Below are 15,599 nucleotides of genomic sequence, written 5' to 3'. Positions count from 1 at the left end.
ACAATACCCCATAATGACAAAGTGAAAATATGTTGTAATTTTTTCTCAAATGTATTGAAAATGAAATACAGAAATATCTAATTTACATAAGTATTCACAATACATGTTAGAATCACCTTTGGCAGCGAGTAAAGCTGTGAGTCTTTCTGGGTAAGTCTCCAAAAGCTTTGCACCCTTGGATTGTACCATATTTGCAATATCACAATATATACAGTACCAGTCAAAAGTCTGGACACACCTACTCATTTAAGGGTTTTTCTTTATTTTTACAATTTTTTACATTTTAGAATAATAGTGAAGACATCAAAACTATGAAATAGCACAATTGGAATCATGTAGTAAGCAAAAAGTGTTAAACAAATCAAAATATATTTTATATTTGAGAATCTTCGAAGTAGCCATCCTTTTCCTTGACCACTTTGCACACTCTTGGCATTCTCTCCAACCTTTTCATGAGGTAGTCACCTGGAATGTTTTTCAATTAACAGGTGTACCTTCTTAAAAGTTAATTTGTGGAATTTCATTCCTTCTTAAAGCGTTTGAGCCAACAGGTTGTGTTGTGACAAGGTAAGGATGGTTTACAGAAGATATCCCTATTTGGTAAAAGACCACGTCCATTTTATGCCAAGAACAGCTCAAATAAGCAAAGAGAAACAACATCCCATCATTACTAAAGACATGAAGGTCAGTCAATACGGAACATTTTAAGAACTTTGAAAGTTTCTTCTAGTGCAGTCGCAAAAACCATGAAGCGCAATGATGAAACTGGCTCTCATGAGGAAGACCCAGAGTTACTTTTGCTGCAGAGGATAAGTTCAGTAGAGTGAACTGCACCTCAGATTGGAGCCCAAATAAATTCTTCACAGAGTTCAAGAAACACACACATCTCAACATGCACTGTTCACAGAGGAGACTGCGTGAATCAGACTTTCATGGTCAAATTGCTCCATTGAAACCGCTACTAAAGGACGGACACCAAAAATAAGAAGAGACTTGCTTGGACCAAGAAACATGAGCAATGGACCTTAGACGGGTGGAAATCTGTCCTTAGGTCTGATGAGTCCAAATTCGACATTTTTGCCTTTCAATGTGTGTGTAAAGAATCCAGGGTGTTTAGTTGGGTCTACTCTTCATTATAAAACTATTTGTTGAATGGTTTAAAATCCATCAGAATCTCAATAAGTCTTGACGGGGACAGAGCTTGTTTTGACAAGGAAAGTGAAAAGGACTGAGGGAAAGTAAAATGGAAAATACATGGAAAGGAACATGGAAGAACCTCAAAGAACATTGCATTTTCAAGATCATGTAACATCAAAATGCATCTTATATTCCTGCCCTGACAAAAAAAACACATGATTTCAACTTAAATTTTATGTGAGCACAAATTACATTTTGGAACACAACGTGATCACATTTTCACATGTGTAGTTTAATGTAATCACATGTTGCTTTACATGTTATCACATTATCTTCACATAAGATTACATTAAAACATGTTTTTGCTACACTTCCCGTGTTCATGTGAAATTCATGTGTTTTTTGCGTAAACGCCCTGCAGTTCCACACTCAAGGATCTTAATAATGCTTTAAATGCACATGTATGATTGTGCATGTGTAATGGGTTGAAAACAAAGTCACTAAAAACAGACACCCATTTATTATTTATCCCCCCTAATTGTTTCTGTATTTGTCTTAATGAATCTTAATGGGATTTTCTACATACTTTAGCGTCAGCAGTCCATCAGGCCAATAGATGGCGCTGTTGCACTGTTGTAGCAGGAGAAACATTAAGTTCTGGTCAAGAGCTCACCATCTGCAGAATAAGGACCAGAACTTTACAGAGGTAAACTGTGTCAGTTCTTTTACTATGACAGGTATGTAACAGCACTTCAAACGTTCAAATATATACACAATATGTAATAACATGCTATTTAACAACTTTGTCAAGATATTATCACGTTAGGAAAGGTTTTGTTTTGGCTTTGTGTCGAACTGAGTGAGAGAAGAAGGTGATTTACATTGAGTGAGAGTGTATGTTAGCTTGATGCTAGCTGAGGTAAAAAAAAACATTTACGAGTCACAAAGACTATGTTTACTGAGTAGCTGACTTGTACTGGATTTTGTCTAGGAGATTTTTTATCAAGAATCCATTTGTTAGGGATTTCTGAGTTGGTTTTACATGTTATTGGTTGTTTTGTGTAAAATTGTGCTCACTAGCTGGTAAACTGGCCGAGCACGCTCAGTCTGGTGGACTTTTAGTGCATACAGTGAGAGAGAGACGATTTTCTGGAGGTGCCACTATCTTAAAGCTGAATGTATTGTTGTCACTTTTCTATAGAGGTAGAGGTATATAGAGAAACATTCAGTTATTTATGGTTTCATATATAGGTGTTTCTATTGTATGAATGTGAAATACATTGTGGTTTTCATGTGAAACCGTACACTAAGACAGGGTTATTTGTGGAACATTTTTTATTTCTGCTTTAGGTAAAGTGCATTTATGTTGTTTAATTTAAAGTGTGCACTTGTTTGATGTGAATATTTTCAAAGTACTAACAAGAAAATAGACAATTGAACAAGAGAAAAAAAATATTCTTCAAAATAAAGAAAGCGGCAGAACTTTGCAGACTTAAACTTGTGTCCGTTCTTTTTACTATTGCAGGCCACCTCAGCTACACATGTACTCTGTCTGCACACGCATCCACGCATGCACATACACACGGACAAACACACACTAATGTTCTCTCTCTTGTGTTTGTCAGCAGTTCATCGTGGCCCTGTAGTTCGCCTCCTTCACCAAAGCTCTGTCAGGGACCTACATGAAGAGTGCCATCACTCAGAGAGACACTTTGACCTGTCCTGCTCTCTCATCGGACTCATAGACAGCAGCTTTGAGATGGGTTTCAACAATAACATTGAGTTGCTTGAGAATTCATGTAGTAAAAACCAGATACAGACTACAGTATGATCAATTTTTTTTGTGGTTCAATCAGAGTCTGCTCTCAATACTGTCCAGTTTTATAGTTGTTCCTATTAATTGATTGACTGGCGTTTGTCCATGACTCTACTGTCAAACCCCTAACATTGTTGTATTTGATGCTATGTTGTTGCAGCCTAGTATCCAAACTGATATGTCATTTTTAGTTAAAAAAATAACAGTGTTTATAATTTGCTATTCCTGACTACTGTAGTGTTGTGGTTTCTTGCAGGTAACCTGCTGTTCCTGGCTGTGGTCAGCCATTTTGGGGCGAAGCTGCACCGGCCCAGGTTCATTGCTAAGGGCTGTTTCCTCATGGCTGTAGGATCCTCCCTCACAGGCCTGCCACACTTCTTCATGGGACGGTAAAAACAACTGAAATACTGGTTAAACTTGTACTTGTAGAGATACTCCAATGCGGAGGATAGTTTCACTTTAGAAATAAAGAAATGTATCCAGTTGTTGATTAATCTCAGTTAACTTCGAACTAAAGTCTTGCGTAATTGGTCAGCTGCTTGATTATGTTTTGGGGCCATACATGTTAAGAGAAGGGATTAACTTGTTATGGCTGCAATCCCGTTAACGGGATAAGTGTCATCAACAACCGCTGTATAGCATAGCGCTACATTCAATAAATATTATTAAAAATATTTATATTCATGAAATCACAAGTGCAATATAGGAAAACACAGTTTAGCCTTTTGTTAATCCACCTGTCATGTCAGATTTTGAAATGATGCTTTGCAGCGAAAGCAATCCAAGTGTTTGTGTAAGTTTATCGATCGCTCGACAAAACATTAAGTACACTTAGCATCAAGTAGCTCGGTCACGAAAATCAGAAAAGCAATTAAATGAATCGTTTACCTTTTGATCTTCGGATGTTTTCACTCACCAGACTCCCAGTTACACAACAAATGTTCCTTTTGTTCCATAACATTATTTTTATATCCAAAATACCTCCGTTTGTTTGGCGCATTATGTTCAGAAATCCACAGGAAAGAGCGGTCACCACAACGCAGACAAATTCCAAATAGTTTCCATAATGTCCACAGAAACATGTCAAACGTTTTTTATAACCAATCCCCAGGTTGTTTTAAAAATATATAATCGATAATATATCAACCGCAAATGTATTTCACAGTAGGAGAAGGAAAAGCAATAGCTGTCCAAACTCTGTTGCGCAAGCAAAACTCATGTGACCACTTGACGCGATGTTATCTGTCTGGCTCATTTTTCAAAATAAAAGCCTGAAACTATGTCTGAAGACTGTTGACACCTTGAGGAAGCGATAGGAAAGGGAATCTGGTTGATATCCCTTTAAATGGAGCAAGGGGAGCCTATGGAACATGGAGTTTTCAAAATAGAAGCCACTTCCTGTTTTGATTTTCCTCAGGGTTTCGCCTGCAATATCAGTTCTGTTATACTCACAGACAATATTTGGACAGTTTTGGAAACTTTAGAGTGTTTTCTATCCAATACTAATAATAATATGCATATATTAGGAACTGAGACTGAGGAGCTGGCCGTTTGCAATGGGCACCTTTTAATCCAAGCTACTCAATACGGCCCCTGCGGCCATAAAAAGTTTGGACAACAAAGGCAAGGTATTGGAGTGGCCATCACAAAGCCCTGACCTCAATCCTATAGAAAATGTGTGGGCAGAACTGAAAAGGCGTGTGCGAGCAAGAAGGCCTACAAACCTGTCTCAGTTACACCAACTCTGTCAGGAGGAATGGGCCAAAATTCACACAACTTATTGTGGGAAGCTTTTGGAAGGCTACCCATAACGTTTGACCCAAGTTAAACAATTTAAAGGCAATGCTACCAAATACTAATTGAGTGTATGTAAACTTCTGACCCACTGGGAATGTGATGAAAGAAATACAAGCTGAAATAAATCAATCTCTCTACTATTATTCTGACATTTCACATTCTTAAAATAAAGTGGTGATCCTAACTAACCTAAAACAGGGGATTTTTACCAGGATTAAATTTCAGGAATTGTGAAAAACTGAGTTTAAATGTATTTGGCTAAGGTGTATGTAAACTTCCGACTTCAACTGTATACAGTGTATATATATATAAACTCAGCAAAAAAAGAAATATCCTCTCACTGTCAATTGCTTTTATTTTCAGCAAACTTAACATGTGTAAATATTTGTATGAACATAACAAGATTCAACAACTGAGACATAAACTGAACCAGTTCCACAGAAATTTGACTAACAGAAATGGAATAATCAAAATCAATGGTCAAAATCAAAAGTAACAGTATCTGGTGTGGCCATCAACTGCATTAAGTACTGCAGTGCGTCTCCTCCTCATGGACTGCACCAGATTTGCCAGTTCTTGCTGTACCATGTTACCCCACTCTTCCACCTAGGTACCTGCAAGTTCCCAGACATTTCTGGGGGGAATGGCCCTAGCTCTCACCCTCCGATCCAACAGGTCTCAGATGTGCTCAATGGGATTGAGATCCGGGCTCTTCGCTGACCATGGCAGAACACTGATATTCCTGTCTTGCAGGAAATCATGCACAGAACGAGCAGTATGGCTGGTGGCATTGTCATGCTGGAGGGTCATGTCAGGATGAGCCTGCAGGAAGTGTACCACACGAGGGAGGAGGATGTCTTCCCTGTAATACACAGCGTTGAGACTGCCTGCAATGACAACAAGCTTAGTCCGATGATGCTGTGACACACTGCATCCAAATCGATATCGCTCCAGAGTACAGGCATCGGTGTAACGCTCATTCCTTCAACGATAAACGTAAATCTGACCATCACCCCTGGTGAGACGAAACCGCGACTCGTCAGTGAAGAGCACTTTTTGGCAGTCCTTTCTGGTCCAGCGACGGTGGGTTTGTTCCCATAGGCGACGCTGTTGCCGGTGATGTCTAATGAGGACCTGCCTTACAACAGGCCTACAAGCCCTCAGTTCAGCCTCCAGCTTATTGCGGGTAGTCTGAGCACTGATGTAGGGATTGTGCGTGGGAAACATGGGAAACAGTGTTTAAACCCTTTACAATGAAGATCTGTGAAGTGGCTTGGATTTTTACAAATTATCTTTGAAAGACAGGGTCCTAAAAAAGTTTTTTTTGCTGAGTTTATATATATATATATTTACAAATTCACCACATTCATGATTTAAATGGGAATCAAAAAGCTTTCATGAATGTTCCCCATGTGCTGATGTGCTCAGCACTGTCAACAGACCCCATTATGACATCACAATGTAACGGAAGCCTTGCCATGATATCATTGCTGGTTCCATCTGACAAGCAAAATTTCATTTCATGATAGATCTCTCACAGAGATAGGTTAAGTTCTTATTTTGAGAGTGTTAATATTTATCATCAATGGCTTATCGAGGGAGAAAATCAAGTGAGTTTGACAAACTCCAGAAGGAGAACTCACAGATGAAGAGCGTCATCGAAAACCTGAGGAAGCAAAACATGGCTTTAAACCAACAGGATGACCAGGACAAGTTTTCAAGTTTTGTAAGGCTCATCAGTTTTTTCAAACGTTTTTCCAAAAATATCACTGTTTATTTTGTGGTTTCATAGACATACAGTAGGCGTACATCCATAAAATCTTTAGCTTAAAAGTTTTTCATGACACACTGTAGAAACTATTTTGCCTTCTTCACTTCTGTTATACATTTCATACTGTACCATTGTGATCCAGGGCTATCAGGAGAGCTACCCAATCGCAGAGGGCCATCGTGGCTTCATCAGTGATGCCAGACTTCTGCAGATGCAGAGAGCTGAAAGAGAGGCCATGGAAGCAAAGCAAAGAAAGATAAGTGCTATCCATGAGAATTATGTCCGGACTGCTCTCATCGGGGTTGGCAGCACCTTCGCGCACCACTTCGTTCCCTCTATTCAGTGCATTCCGCGGCCGAAAGCTCCACCGAGGCCTTTGCCACGAAGGCTTGAGCACATAGCTCTGGCCCCACTGAAGAACGTGGTGGGGGTGGACGGAGCCCAAGTTCGACCCGGATCTCACTCTCTGGAGTCCATCCAGGTAAATAAGTCATTCAGCAGCAGTAGCGTGTGGCCTGTTCCCGTCCCTCCCACTGCAGCTCCCTCCAAGAGGGGCAAGAAGAAGAAGGGCAGGCGGGGAGTCAAAGCCCTGAAAGTCCAGTCGGACCAGGGCTGTGCTGACAACAACGGACCCATTGACCTGATGGAGGAGGTGAGGGACATCGAGGCTCACCTGAAGGAGGAGGACTGGAAGGTAGGATGGACTTCAAATTTATTGTAAATGTGAAAATTTGCAGTTCAGAATTATACTTGGACTGATAAATTGCCAAAACAGATAGTGGTTCCATGTCTTAAAATCAAATCAATCACATGTGCCGAACACAACAAGTGTAGACCTTACCGTGAAACCAACAGTGCAGTTCAAGAAGAGTTAAGAAAATATTTCCCAAATAAACTAAAGTAAAAAGTAATAATAATTAAAGTAACACAATAACGAGGCTAAATACAGGGGGTATCGGTTTAAACAGCATGATAGAATAGATCCTAGAATACAGGATCTCTCTGTATTAGTTTATGTATATACTAGTTCTATATGTATTTCTATGATGGGAGCATTGTTTTCTGGTCTACACCAAAGGTGGTACATGAGGTGAAGGCCATGGGCAGGAGAAGTTTGGGCTCGGCCATGTCCACGGGGGAAATAGCAACCAGCTCTCTGGGAAGCCTGAGCTCAGTGGATATGAACAACCCTGCGGAGCTCCGTGACTACTTGGATGTCGGGACCCCGGTCAAGTCGCTTGACAGCCCACCCAGGCCTGCTCCCCCTCCTACCAAGCCCAGGAGCAAACAGCCTCGGCCTATAAGGTTCCTTAGCCTGCCAAAGGCTGCCACCGGCTCAGGTCAGTCCCTCTCATGTATTCACACAAATGTAAATAAGACAGGGAGATGAAGCTAGGTAGAGTGATAGAAAGACAGTAGGAAGGGAAGGGACACAAATGGCTTTAGCCCAGGGATAAGACATTTTTCCACACTTGATTTGACTGTTTCACAGTGAGATAACTTTTACTCAAGGTTAATTGGACCATGTTTCTGAGCAGGGAGAGCACCAAAAATATATGTGCTAAATTTAAAATGATATCATAATGAACTAGTGTTAAAAGCTACAAACAGATATGGAAATTAGTAAATACATAAATAAATACATACAGTTCATAGAGAGATAGATGTCTGCTGTCAACCCATAGACAAGATGGCAGCCAGTGAGCCAAAGGGTCAAATTAAGAACCAGGCCAGATTGCAGCCCCTGTCCAACCCAGAGCAGGCCCTGACTAAGACCTTCAAGCTGCTCCACTCTGCCTCTGATGACTGGTGAGCATTCACTGTAGACGAGACCAATGGAGCTAGGCTAAAGGAAGCACAGTGTAGTGTCCTTGGAAAAGTAGATTTGAGCTACAGAGCATAGAAACTTCTGAAATTAAATGACCAGAGTCCTAATTGATGAACATCATTTTAATGTTTTTGGAAAATGTTGTGTAAAATGCTTACGTTTCTTTCACTGAATTGCAGGGAGAAGAAGATCGAGGGCTTGACCTTTCTCCGTGTGATGGCTCAGAACCACATGGACATACTGATGCCTAAACTCCATGATATCTGTCTTGCCATTATAAATGAGGTAGCTGTATTCATTCACTGCCCTATTCATTCATCTGCACAAATGTGCTACATTTGGAGAACAAGTCAAATTATTGTTTCATGTTTCTGATGTTCGTGGGTTGTTCTGCTCAACATTAATAGCTGGTCCTGTGTGTGTTATTATGATTCAGGTGAAGAACCTGCGCTCTGCAGTGTCCTGTGCTGCCATGGCCACACTGGGTGACATGTACGTCCACCTCCAGAGGGCCATGGACAGTGAGGTGGAGGGGACGGCACGCGTGCTGCTGCACAAAGCCAGCGAGGCCAACGCCTTCATCTGGCAGGGCGCCAACTCTGCCCTGGGTCACATGGTGCAGAGCTGCACCCCTACCCGTGTCATGAATGCCCTGCTGGTCGGTGGGCTGAGGTAAAGAGGGAGAGGGGTCAATTAACACTCACTAAGGGGTAGATCCGGATTTCCACAAATTATCCCATTATCCAAGCCTCAAAATTGAAAAGATTGAAATACTGCTAGTTTTTAATGAACTGCCTTTTTCATCAGCATGCTAGGTTATTCCACAACACTTCCGGCAGCAACTCACCCCAACGCTAGACGTCACATTTGAATGGAATCACATTTTTTTGTTATGTCTTATACTCCCTTGTGTTGTGTACTTCTTATTTTACCATTGCGTTATTTAGATTATTTTTAGCCATTGGTGGAGAGGTACTGTCTACTGATGTGTGCTAGCGTTTGGGGAGTAACAAGTCATTTATAAACATTTATAAAGTATATATAGTGAACACTTTAGATTAGGGGCTATTAGTGAGGCACTGAGGTATTAGTAAGTACATGTACTCACATTCATAAATGCACTCATTAATAAATACACCATTTGTGACATTTATAAATACATTAATAAATATGTATATAAATGGTGAGTCAAACCATTAATCAACCATTAACAAATGCCTTGACAGTTACTCCTTTATAACTGGTTTATAGTACATTAGTAGTACATTATTAATCATTTACAAATTGTGAACATACTATGATCAAACACCTCATGAACAAATCATTTAAAATAGCGTTTTTAAATGTGTAAATAACTATTTATAGATTTCTTATTGACATTTACAAAGGTAGGAATAATGATTCATAAATGGTAAGTAACTCTTTACAAACAGTTTATAAATGGTATATTAAGGGACCTTAATATAAAGTCTTACCGAACATTTTGATCCATCGATGAGACGTCATCAATACAATCCATTATCATTCATCTCCTAACTCATGTATCTCTATGATATGTAACTGATGTGCTCTGTTTTTCCTTCCTCAGCCACCGTAACGCTGCGGTGAGGAGCTGCACTGCTCAGCACCTGGAGAGACTGGCTGAGGTCATGGGGACGGCTCGTCTCCTGTCGGGGAAGAAAGACCTCACTGACCGTTTCTTGATTGCCGTCAGTAAACTGGCTGTGGACCCTTCACAGGAAGTCAGGTGGGAAGTTCCTCCTGTAAAGTAGCTTGCTTCAACATAACAGTTAAGGCCGGGATTCAACCATGGCTCGCTATAGCACTAGATCGCCGACAATGCAGCTTTTAAAGGTAATTTAGTCTTGAGTCAACATCTGCAGCGTTTACCACGAATACAAATTGAAATTGACTTTAAAAGCCACATTGTCGTCTGTCTACAGCATCTATGCTAAAGGGTGTAATGGATTGAATTGCGGATTTTAGGTATTCCAAAACAACCACAGGTTCTCTTGGAGGGGAATAGTAATTGAAAACAAAAAGGAAAAATTATAAACACAAATAAGTGCTACGTGGCATAGGACAATCCAAGTCCAGGCACCCATGTGGGTTTGAAAGTTAAAAAGCCAAAAGCTTAGCCGGGATGTTTGGCCGGGAGGGATGTTCTTCTCCCATCGCCAACTAGCGACCTCCTGTGGTGGGCGGGGTGCAATGCACGGACACGGTCGGCAGGTGTATGGTGTTTCCTCCGACACATTGGTGCTTCCAGGTTAAGCGGGCATTGTGTCAAGAAGCAGTGCGGCTTGGCTGGGTTGTGTTTCGGAGGACGCACGGCTCTCGACCTTCGCATCTCCAGAGTCTTTACGGGAGTTGCAGCGATGGGCAAAGACTGTAACTACCTATTGGATACCACGAAATTGGGGTAAAAATTACAAATGTAAATGAGTCCAAATAGTCAGTACCTGATTCAGTTTCCTTCCATCTGTTTGGTGCCTAATGAAGACAACCCTACTTGATCACAATGGTCGGTCTGAGCCAAGTGCTGTGCAGATTCGCTTAGATTTTCATAATAACGAACGGTTAAAACCCAGTTGTTATATTGTTGAGATGATTTGTAGATCAGGTAATGCGGTACATTGCTCAAACTGACCCTCTTGCAAATTCTACCTAATGTATGTCTTATTTTTTCTCAGGTTGCCATCAATTGAGTACTGTTTTTAATCACAGACAGCAGAAATGATTTGATATGTTGCACGTTTAAGATGATATTCATATCTTTTGTCCACAGGCATCATGGTCGCAATATCTTGAGCAACATGGCCACCAATGGCGACTTTCCTAAAATGTGGGACAAATTCGCTCCGAGGAAAGAGAGAGAATCCTTGAGGGAGGTCATCTCAAAGGTTAACCTCAAAGAAAGGTACATTCTCTCTGGATGATTAGAAGAAATGTAACAAATGAGCTGATATGATTACAGAAATCCAATCCCACTGGGCACAGAAATCAGATCCATGTCTAGTTTGATTTAAATTTGGGAACTCAACCAAAATGTGAAATCAACCAAAAATGCTGGTTAAAAGTTGGGTGGAAAAAATCCAATTGAGTTTTCAGCGTTGATTCACCGTCATCACATAGATTTTCTTGTTGTTGAAATGAGGTGGAAAAGTTTATTCAACCAGTTTTGGCCCAAAGGGATGAATTTAATATACTTGTCACAACTCTTACCGAAGGTGGCTCCCCTTCCCGTTCGGGTGGCGCTCGGCGGTCGTCATCACCGGCCTACTAGCTGCCACTGATTCTTTCCTCCCCCTCCTTGTCTGTTTATTGGTTACACCTGTTGTGTATTTGCTGATTAGTTGGGCTTTATTAGCCAGCCGGCCCGCCTGCTCTTTGTGCGGGATTGTTTTGTGTAACTTGTGTGCACGTCTGTGGGTTACATGTTTCCCATTTCGTGGGTTTTGCTGGACAGTTTAAGTCCCCGTGTTTGGGGCGTTGTTTTGTTGTACGCCCTGTGTTTTCGTGGGGTTGGCTTATGTTCGCCTATGGGCCTATGGGCTTATGTTCGCCTATGGGCCTATGGGCTTATGTTCGCCGTTTTGTGCATTAAATTAGCACTACCCTGAACTCTCTGCTTCCTGCGCCTGACTTCTCACCCACTACACCCAGAACGTTACAATACTGTAAGATTATATCTTTCTGTCTTTTCTCTTTTTCAACAGGAATATCTGAATCATCCCCAACTTGACTATATATTTGTATGTAAATATTTGCACATTTCCCAACTTGACTATTATCCCCTCCAGCCCCCAAACTCCAATATTTTCTCTCATTCTAAGAAATTTGACACTATCATCCAACCCCCATGTAAATGCATCTTTAAACTGCATTGACTCCTTGTCCAAGTTCTGAATCCACTATAAGGCCATATGAACCACATTCAAAGCACTAAATTACCTTTCCTCGAAGCTCCTATCTGATCTACCAGCTCAATAGTGGTCTACTGAAACCATACTCACCATCTCAGGGGGTGCTCAGATCATCAACCACTGATCTCCACACCATCCTCAAAACCAGCAGTCCTCTTTTGGAGACAGATTGGTCAGTGCTCCTGTATGGCACCAACATTGTGGATTTTCATCCAATACTTCTGTACTATGGGAACATTCTTTGGACAATAAAATGAGGTAAAATGGAAGCTGGCTACAGTCTCAGTTTTATCCTCCAAGACAGTTTGAGGATGTGTAACAACAATACCTGTGGTTTAACTTGACGATCAGGGCCAGATTACCGAATGGGCACGCAGGGCACCTGCCCTGTGGGCCCTGACCTCCAGGGAATATCATCATAACATCCAAAACGAAAAAAATTGTGGATGTATATTACAGTACGTGGACGTTTTACATTTCGTGAGCTCGTTTCATAGTTTGTAGCCATGTTATATATAAATTTGTGCATATTTTGTAGAAATTCCTGAGCATTTAAACATTTTTAGTGGGGATGTTGTATATCAATTTTCTTACTGGTGCTCTTCCATGCCGTCCTTAGGAGGGGTGCGTCACTTGAGTAGGTTGAGTCACTGACGTGATCTTCCTGTCTGGGTTGGCGTGCCCTTTTGAGTTGTGCCGTGGCGGAGATCTTTGTGGGCTATACTCGGCCTTGTCTCAGGATGGTAAGTTGGTGGTTGAAGATATCCCTCTAGTGGTGTGGGGTTACATCCTTCCTGTTTGGCCCTGTCCGGGGGTATCATCAGATGGGGCCACAGTGTCTCCTGACCCCTCCTGTCTCAGCCTCCAGTATTTATGCTGCAGTAGTTTAAGTGTCGGGGGGCTAGGGTCAGTTTGTTATATCTGGAGTACCTCTCCTGTCTTATCCGGTGTCCTGTGTGAATTTAAGTATGCTCTCTCTAATTCTCTCTTTCTCTCTCTCTCTCGGAGGACCTGAGCCCTAGGACCATGCCTCAACTCTCTAGAGACAGCAGGAGTGGTAGAGATACTCTTAATGATCGGCTATGAAAAGCCAACTGACATTTACTCCTGAGGTGCTGACTTGCTTCACCCCCGACAACTATTGTGTTTATTATTATTTGACCATGCTGGTCATTTATGAACATTTGAACATCTTGGCCATGTTCTGTTATAATCTCCACCCGGCACAGCCAGAAGAGGACTGGCCACCCCTCATAGCCTGGTTCCTCTCTAGGTTTCTTCCTAGGTTTTGGCCTTTCTAGGGAGTTTTTCCAAGCCACCGTGCTTCTACACCTGCATTGCTTGCTGTTTGGGGTTTTAGGCTGGGTTTCTGTACAGCACTTTGAGATATCAGCTGATGTACGAAGGGCTATAAAAATACATTTGATTTGATTTGACAGACCCCACACTCATCGCTAGAGATCGAACTTCAGACTCCCTCCAAAACCACTGAACCCCTCAACACACCGAAAGAGATTACGATATACCCCCTTAGAGGGAGCCGGAACAGGATAACTCCCTCCACCATCACAAAGACACAGAGGAGGAGGAACTATCCAACACCCAGGGAGAGAGAACGAGTGACCTCAGTCGAACACAGCCAGAAAGAGGAGGTGGAAGAGGTGTTAGATAGAGGATGTGAGCAAGAAAGAGCAGAAGGCTTCTGGTCAGCCAAATGGCAGGCAGAGGGAGAGGTCATAGTGATTCACACCCACAGAGAGAAAGACAACCCACACAACCTCTTGGTTGAGATGAACCGCACAGCGTTAGAGGCAGAGGGCTTTCAGCGCTAGCCAGTCAGCCTGCCTGCTCTGATCCTCAAGTCAATTGTATTTAAATTCATGTTCATTAAAGATTTTTATTCAAGAATTGAAAAGTCCCATTTACTTAATGATCATTTTTCACTGTCTTCAACCCTCAAGAACCAGGGTTAGTCTGGGTCACCCTTTTACTGGGCAAACACAACTTGCATATCATCATAGACTAGGCCGAAACGTTAATCTTTTAACCTTGCCTGAATAAAACAATGCATTTTTTTTATAGTGAGCAAGAGTTGCGCTTTTTCCTTTTCTATGATGATGATCACATTTTTGGTTGCACCTCAACTCAACGTTGGTTGAGCGCCCTCTGTTTTTTTGTTGTCAAATAATACATATATTTTTTAATGTACAAAGTAAATTATTCAAAGCATTAAAATTGTAATGTTTCCAACTTATTTATACAACCTACTCCACACTTACAAAGTGAAAGTTTATAGAAATTCTGAAATTAAGTAGTAAACAAGAAAAGCAGAATTGAGTCCAATTATAATGCAAATAATTTAATGGTCTATGGTTCACTCCCATTTCTGAAGGTCTGATGAATAATTAATATTGTTCCTCCTCTTCCTTGTGGCAGGCGCAGCAGCACACTGCCCTCCAAAGCCTCAAAATATCGCTCGACTGCCCCTTTCCTAGCTCTGCATGGAACATCCAGTGTCACATCCTTGGTGACGTGTGGGGTGACATCCGGGATGACCACAGCAACATCCTCTGGAAAGGGAAACAAGAGGATCAGGATGTAAACAAATGCAAACCGTAGCTTCTTAACACTGGCCAGTTGAAAGGTTCTGCTAAGAATTTCATGACAAACGGCACCTGTCAGAGGTGCCTCTCTAAGTGTTACTCACCTGCTTGGATGTCAGCTGGCCAGAGTGTCCGAAGACGGCCATCGTGAGAGTCCCCTTTCTTCAGGTGTGACATGCTCAATCGATCCTATTTATTTTACTGAAATTTGATCCTTTTTTTTCTCTGCTGCTACTCGTGTTTTACAGAAACACGAGTGGGTTTTCTACAGTCTTGCGCATGTTGACACAAGATGGAGAATGCATATGCTGCAAACCAGCACGACTATCAGGCATCAACTATAGACGAGTTTCACTCACTACTGCAGTTTGGAGTTAGGTTGATGTTAGAGGCTACTGGAGGAAGTTATGGGGCATACTTGAACTCTTTAAGGGAACATGAACCTTTCTACTCCTGCAAATTGTGACTAATAACCCTAATCAAATTCTACGAGATGGGTTTTTGAATGCAGTACTGTATTTCATTGAAATGGCAGATTTGTATGATTTCACACAAAAAAATATGTAATGCTTCCCACAAGAAATTATTTTACTATTTTGTTTCAAATGGTCCCTCTGGCATGCTATTTCTGTATGATTTAACATGTTTGAATCCCACTTCCTTGATATTTTTAAGTTAATTTTAGTCCTCCTCCTTGCATGTTTTGTTCCATACCTGTGCC

General features: G+C 41.4%; 1 protein-coding gene across 3 annotated transcripts; it reads left to right on the top strand.

The window, feature by feature from the left end:
- Nucleotides 1-2,968: 2,968 nt before the first annotated feature.
- Nucleotides 2,969-14,183, top strand: LOC116368083 (TOG array regulator of axonemal microtubules protein 2-like). 3 transcript variants are annotated; one of them, XR_004208479.1, is made up of 11 exons: nucleotides 2,969-3,342; nucleotides 6,349-6,476; nucleotides 6,664-7,215; nucleotides 7,600-7,861; nucleotides 8,207-8,330; nucleotides 8,529-8,634; nucleotides 8,786-9,021; nucleotides 9,938-10,096; nucleotides 11,138-11,269; nucleotides 12,895-13,018; nucleotides 13,715-14,183. XR_004208479.1 is itself a non-coding variant. In XM_031819070.1 (10 exons), the coding sequence occupies exons 2-10, from the start codon at nucleotides 6,396-6,398 to the stop codon at nucleotides 13,731-13,733; spliced, it is 1,671 nt and encodes a 556-aa protein (XP_031674930.1). In that variant the 5' UTR covers nucleotides 2,969-3,342; nucleotides 6,349-6,395; the 3' UTR covers nucleotides 13,734-14,183. The 3 variants fall into 3 exon arrangements, 2 of the variants coding, with proteins under 2 accessions (XP_031674930.1, XP_031674931.1); XM_031819070.1 differs by lacking the exon at nucleotides 12,895-13,018; XM_031819071.1 differs by lacking the exons at nucleotides 12,895-13,018; nucleotides 13,715-14,183 and adding an exon at nucleotides 12,069-12,707.
- Nucleotides 14,184-15,599: the final 1,416 nt, after the last annotated feature.

Source organism: Oncorhynchus kisutch, unplaced genomic scaffold (genome assembly GCF_002021735.2).
Source record: "Oncorhynchus kisutch isolate 150728-3 unplaced genomic scaffold, Okis_V2 scaffold1822, whole genome shotgun sequence".
NCBI lineage: Eukaryota > Metazoa > Chordata > Actinopteri > Salmoniformes > Salmonidae > Oncorhynchus > Oncorhynchus kisutch.
The sequence above is the reverse complement of the archived record's forward strand: the minus strand, read 5'-3'. Positions and strand labels throughout refer to the sequence as shown.

Bases quoted from the DNA above. Each gene is read 5' to 3' on its own strand.
- LOC116368083 (XM_031819070.1), top strand. From the start codon at position 6,396: ATGAAGAGCGTCATCGAAAACCTGAGGAAGCAAAACATGGCTTTAAAC. The intron at 8,331-8,528 runs GTGAGCATTCAC...ACTGAATTGCAG, and splicing joins CACTCTGCCTCTGATGACTG to GGAGAAGAAGATCGAGGGCT. The intron at 8,635-8,785 runs GTAGCTGTATTC...ATTATGATTCAG, and splicing joins GTCTTGCCATTATAAATGAG to GTGAAGAACCTGCGCTCTGC.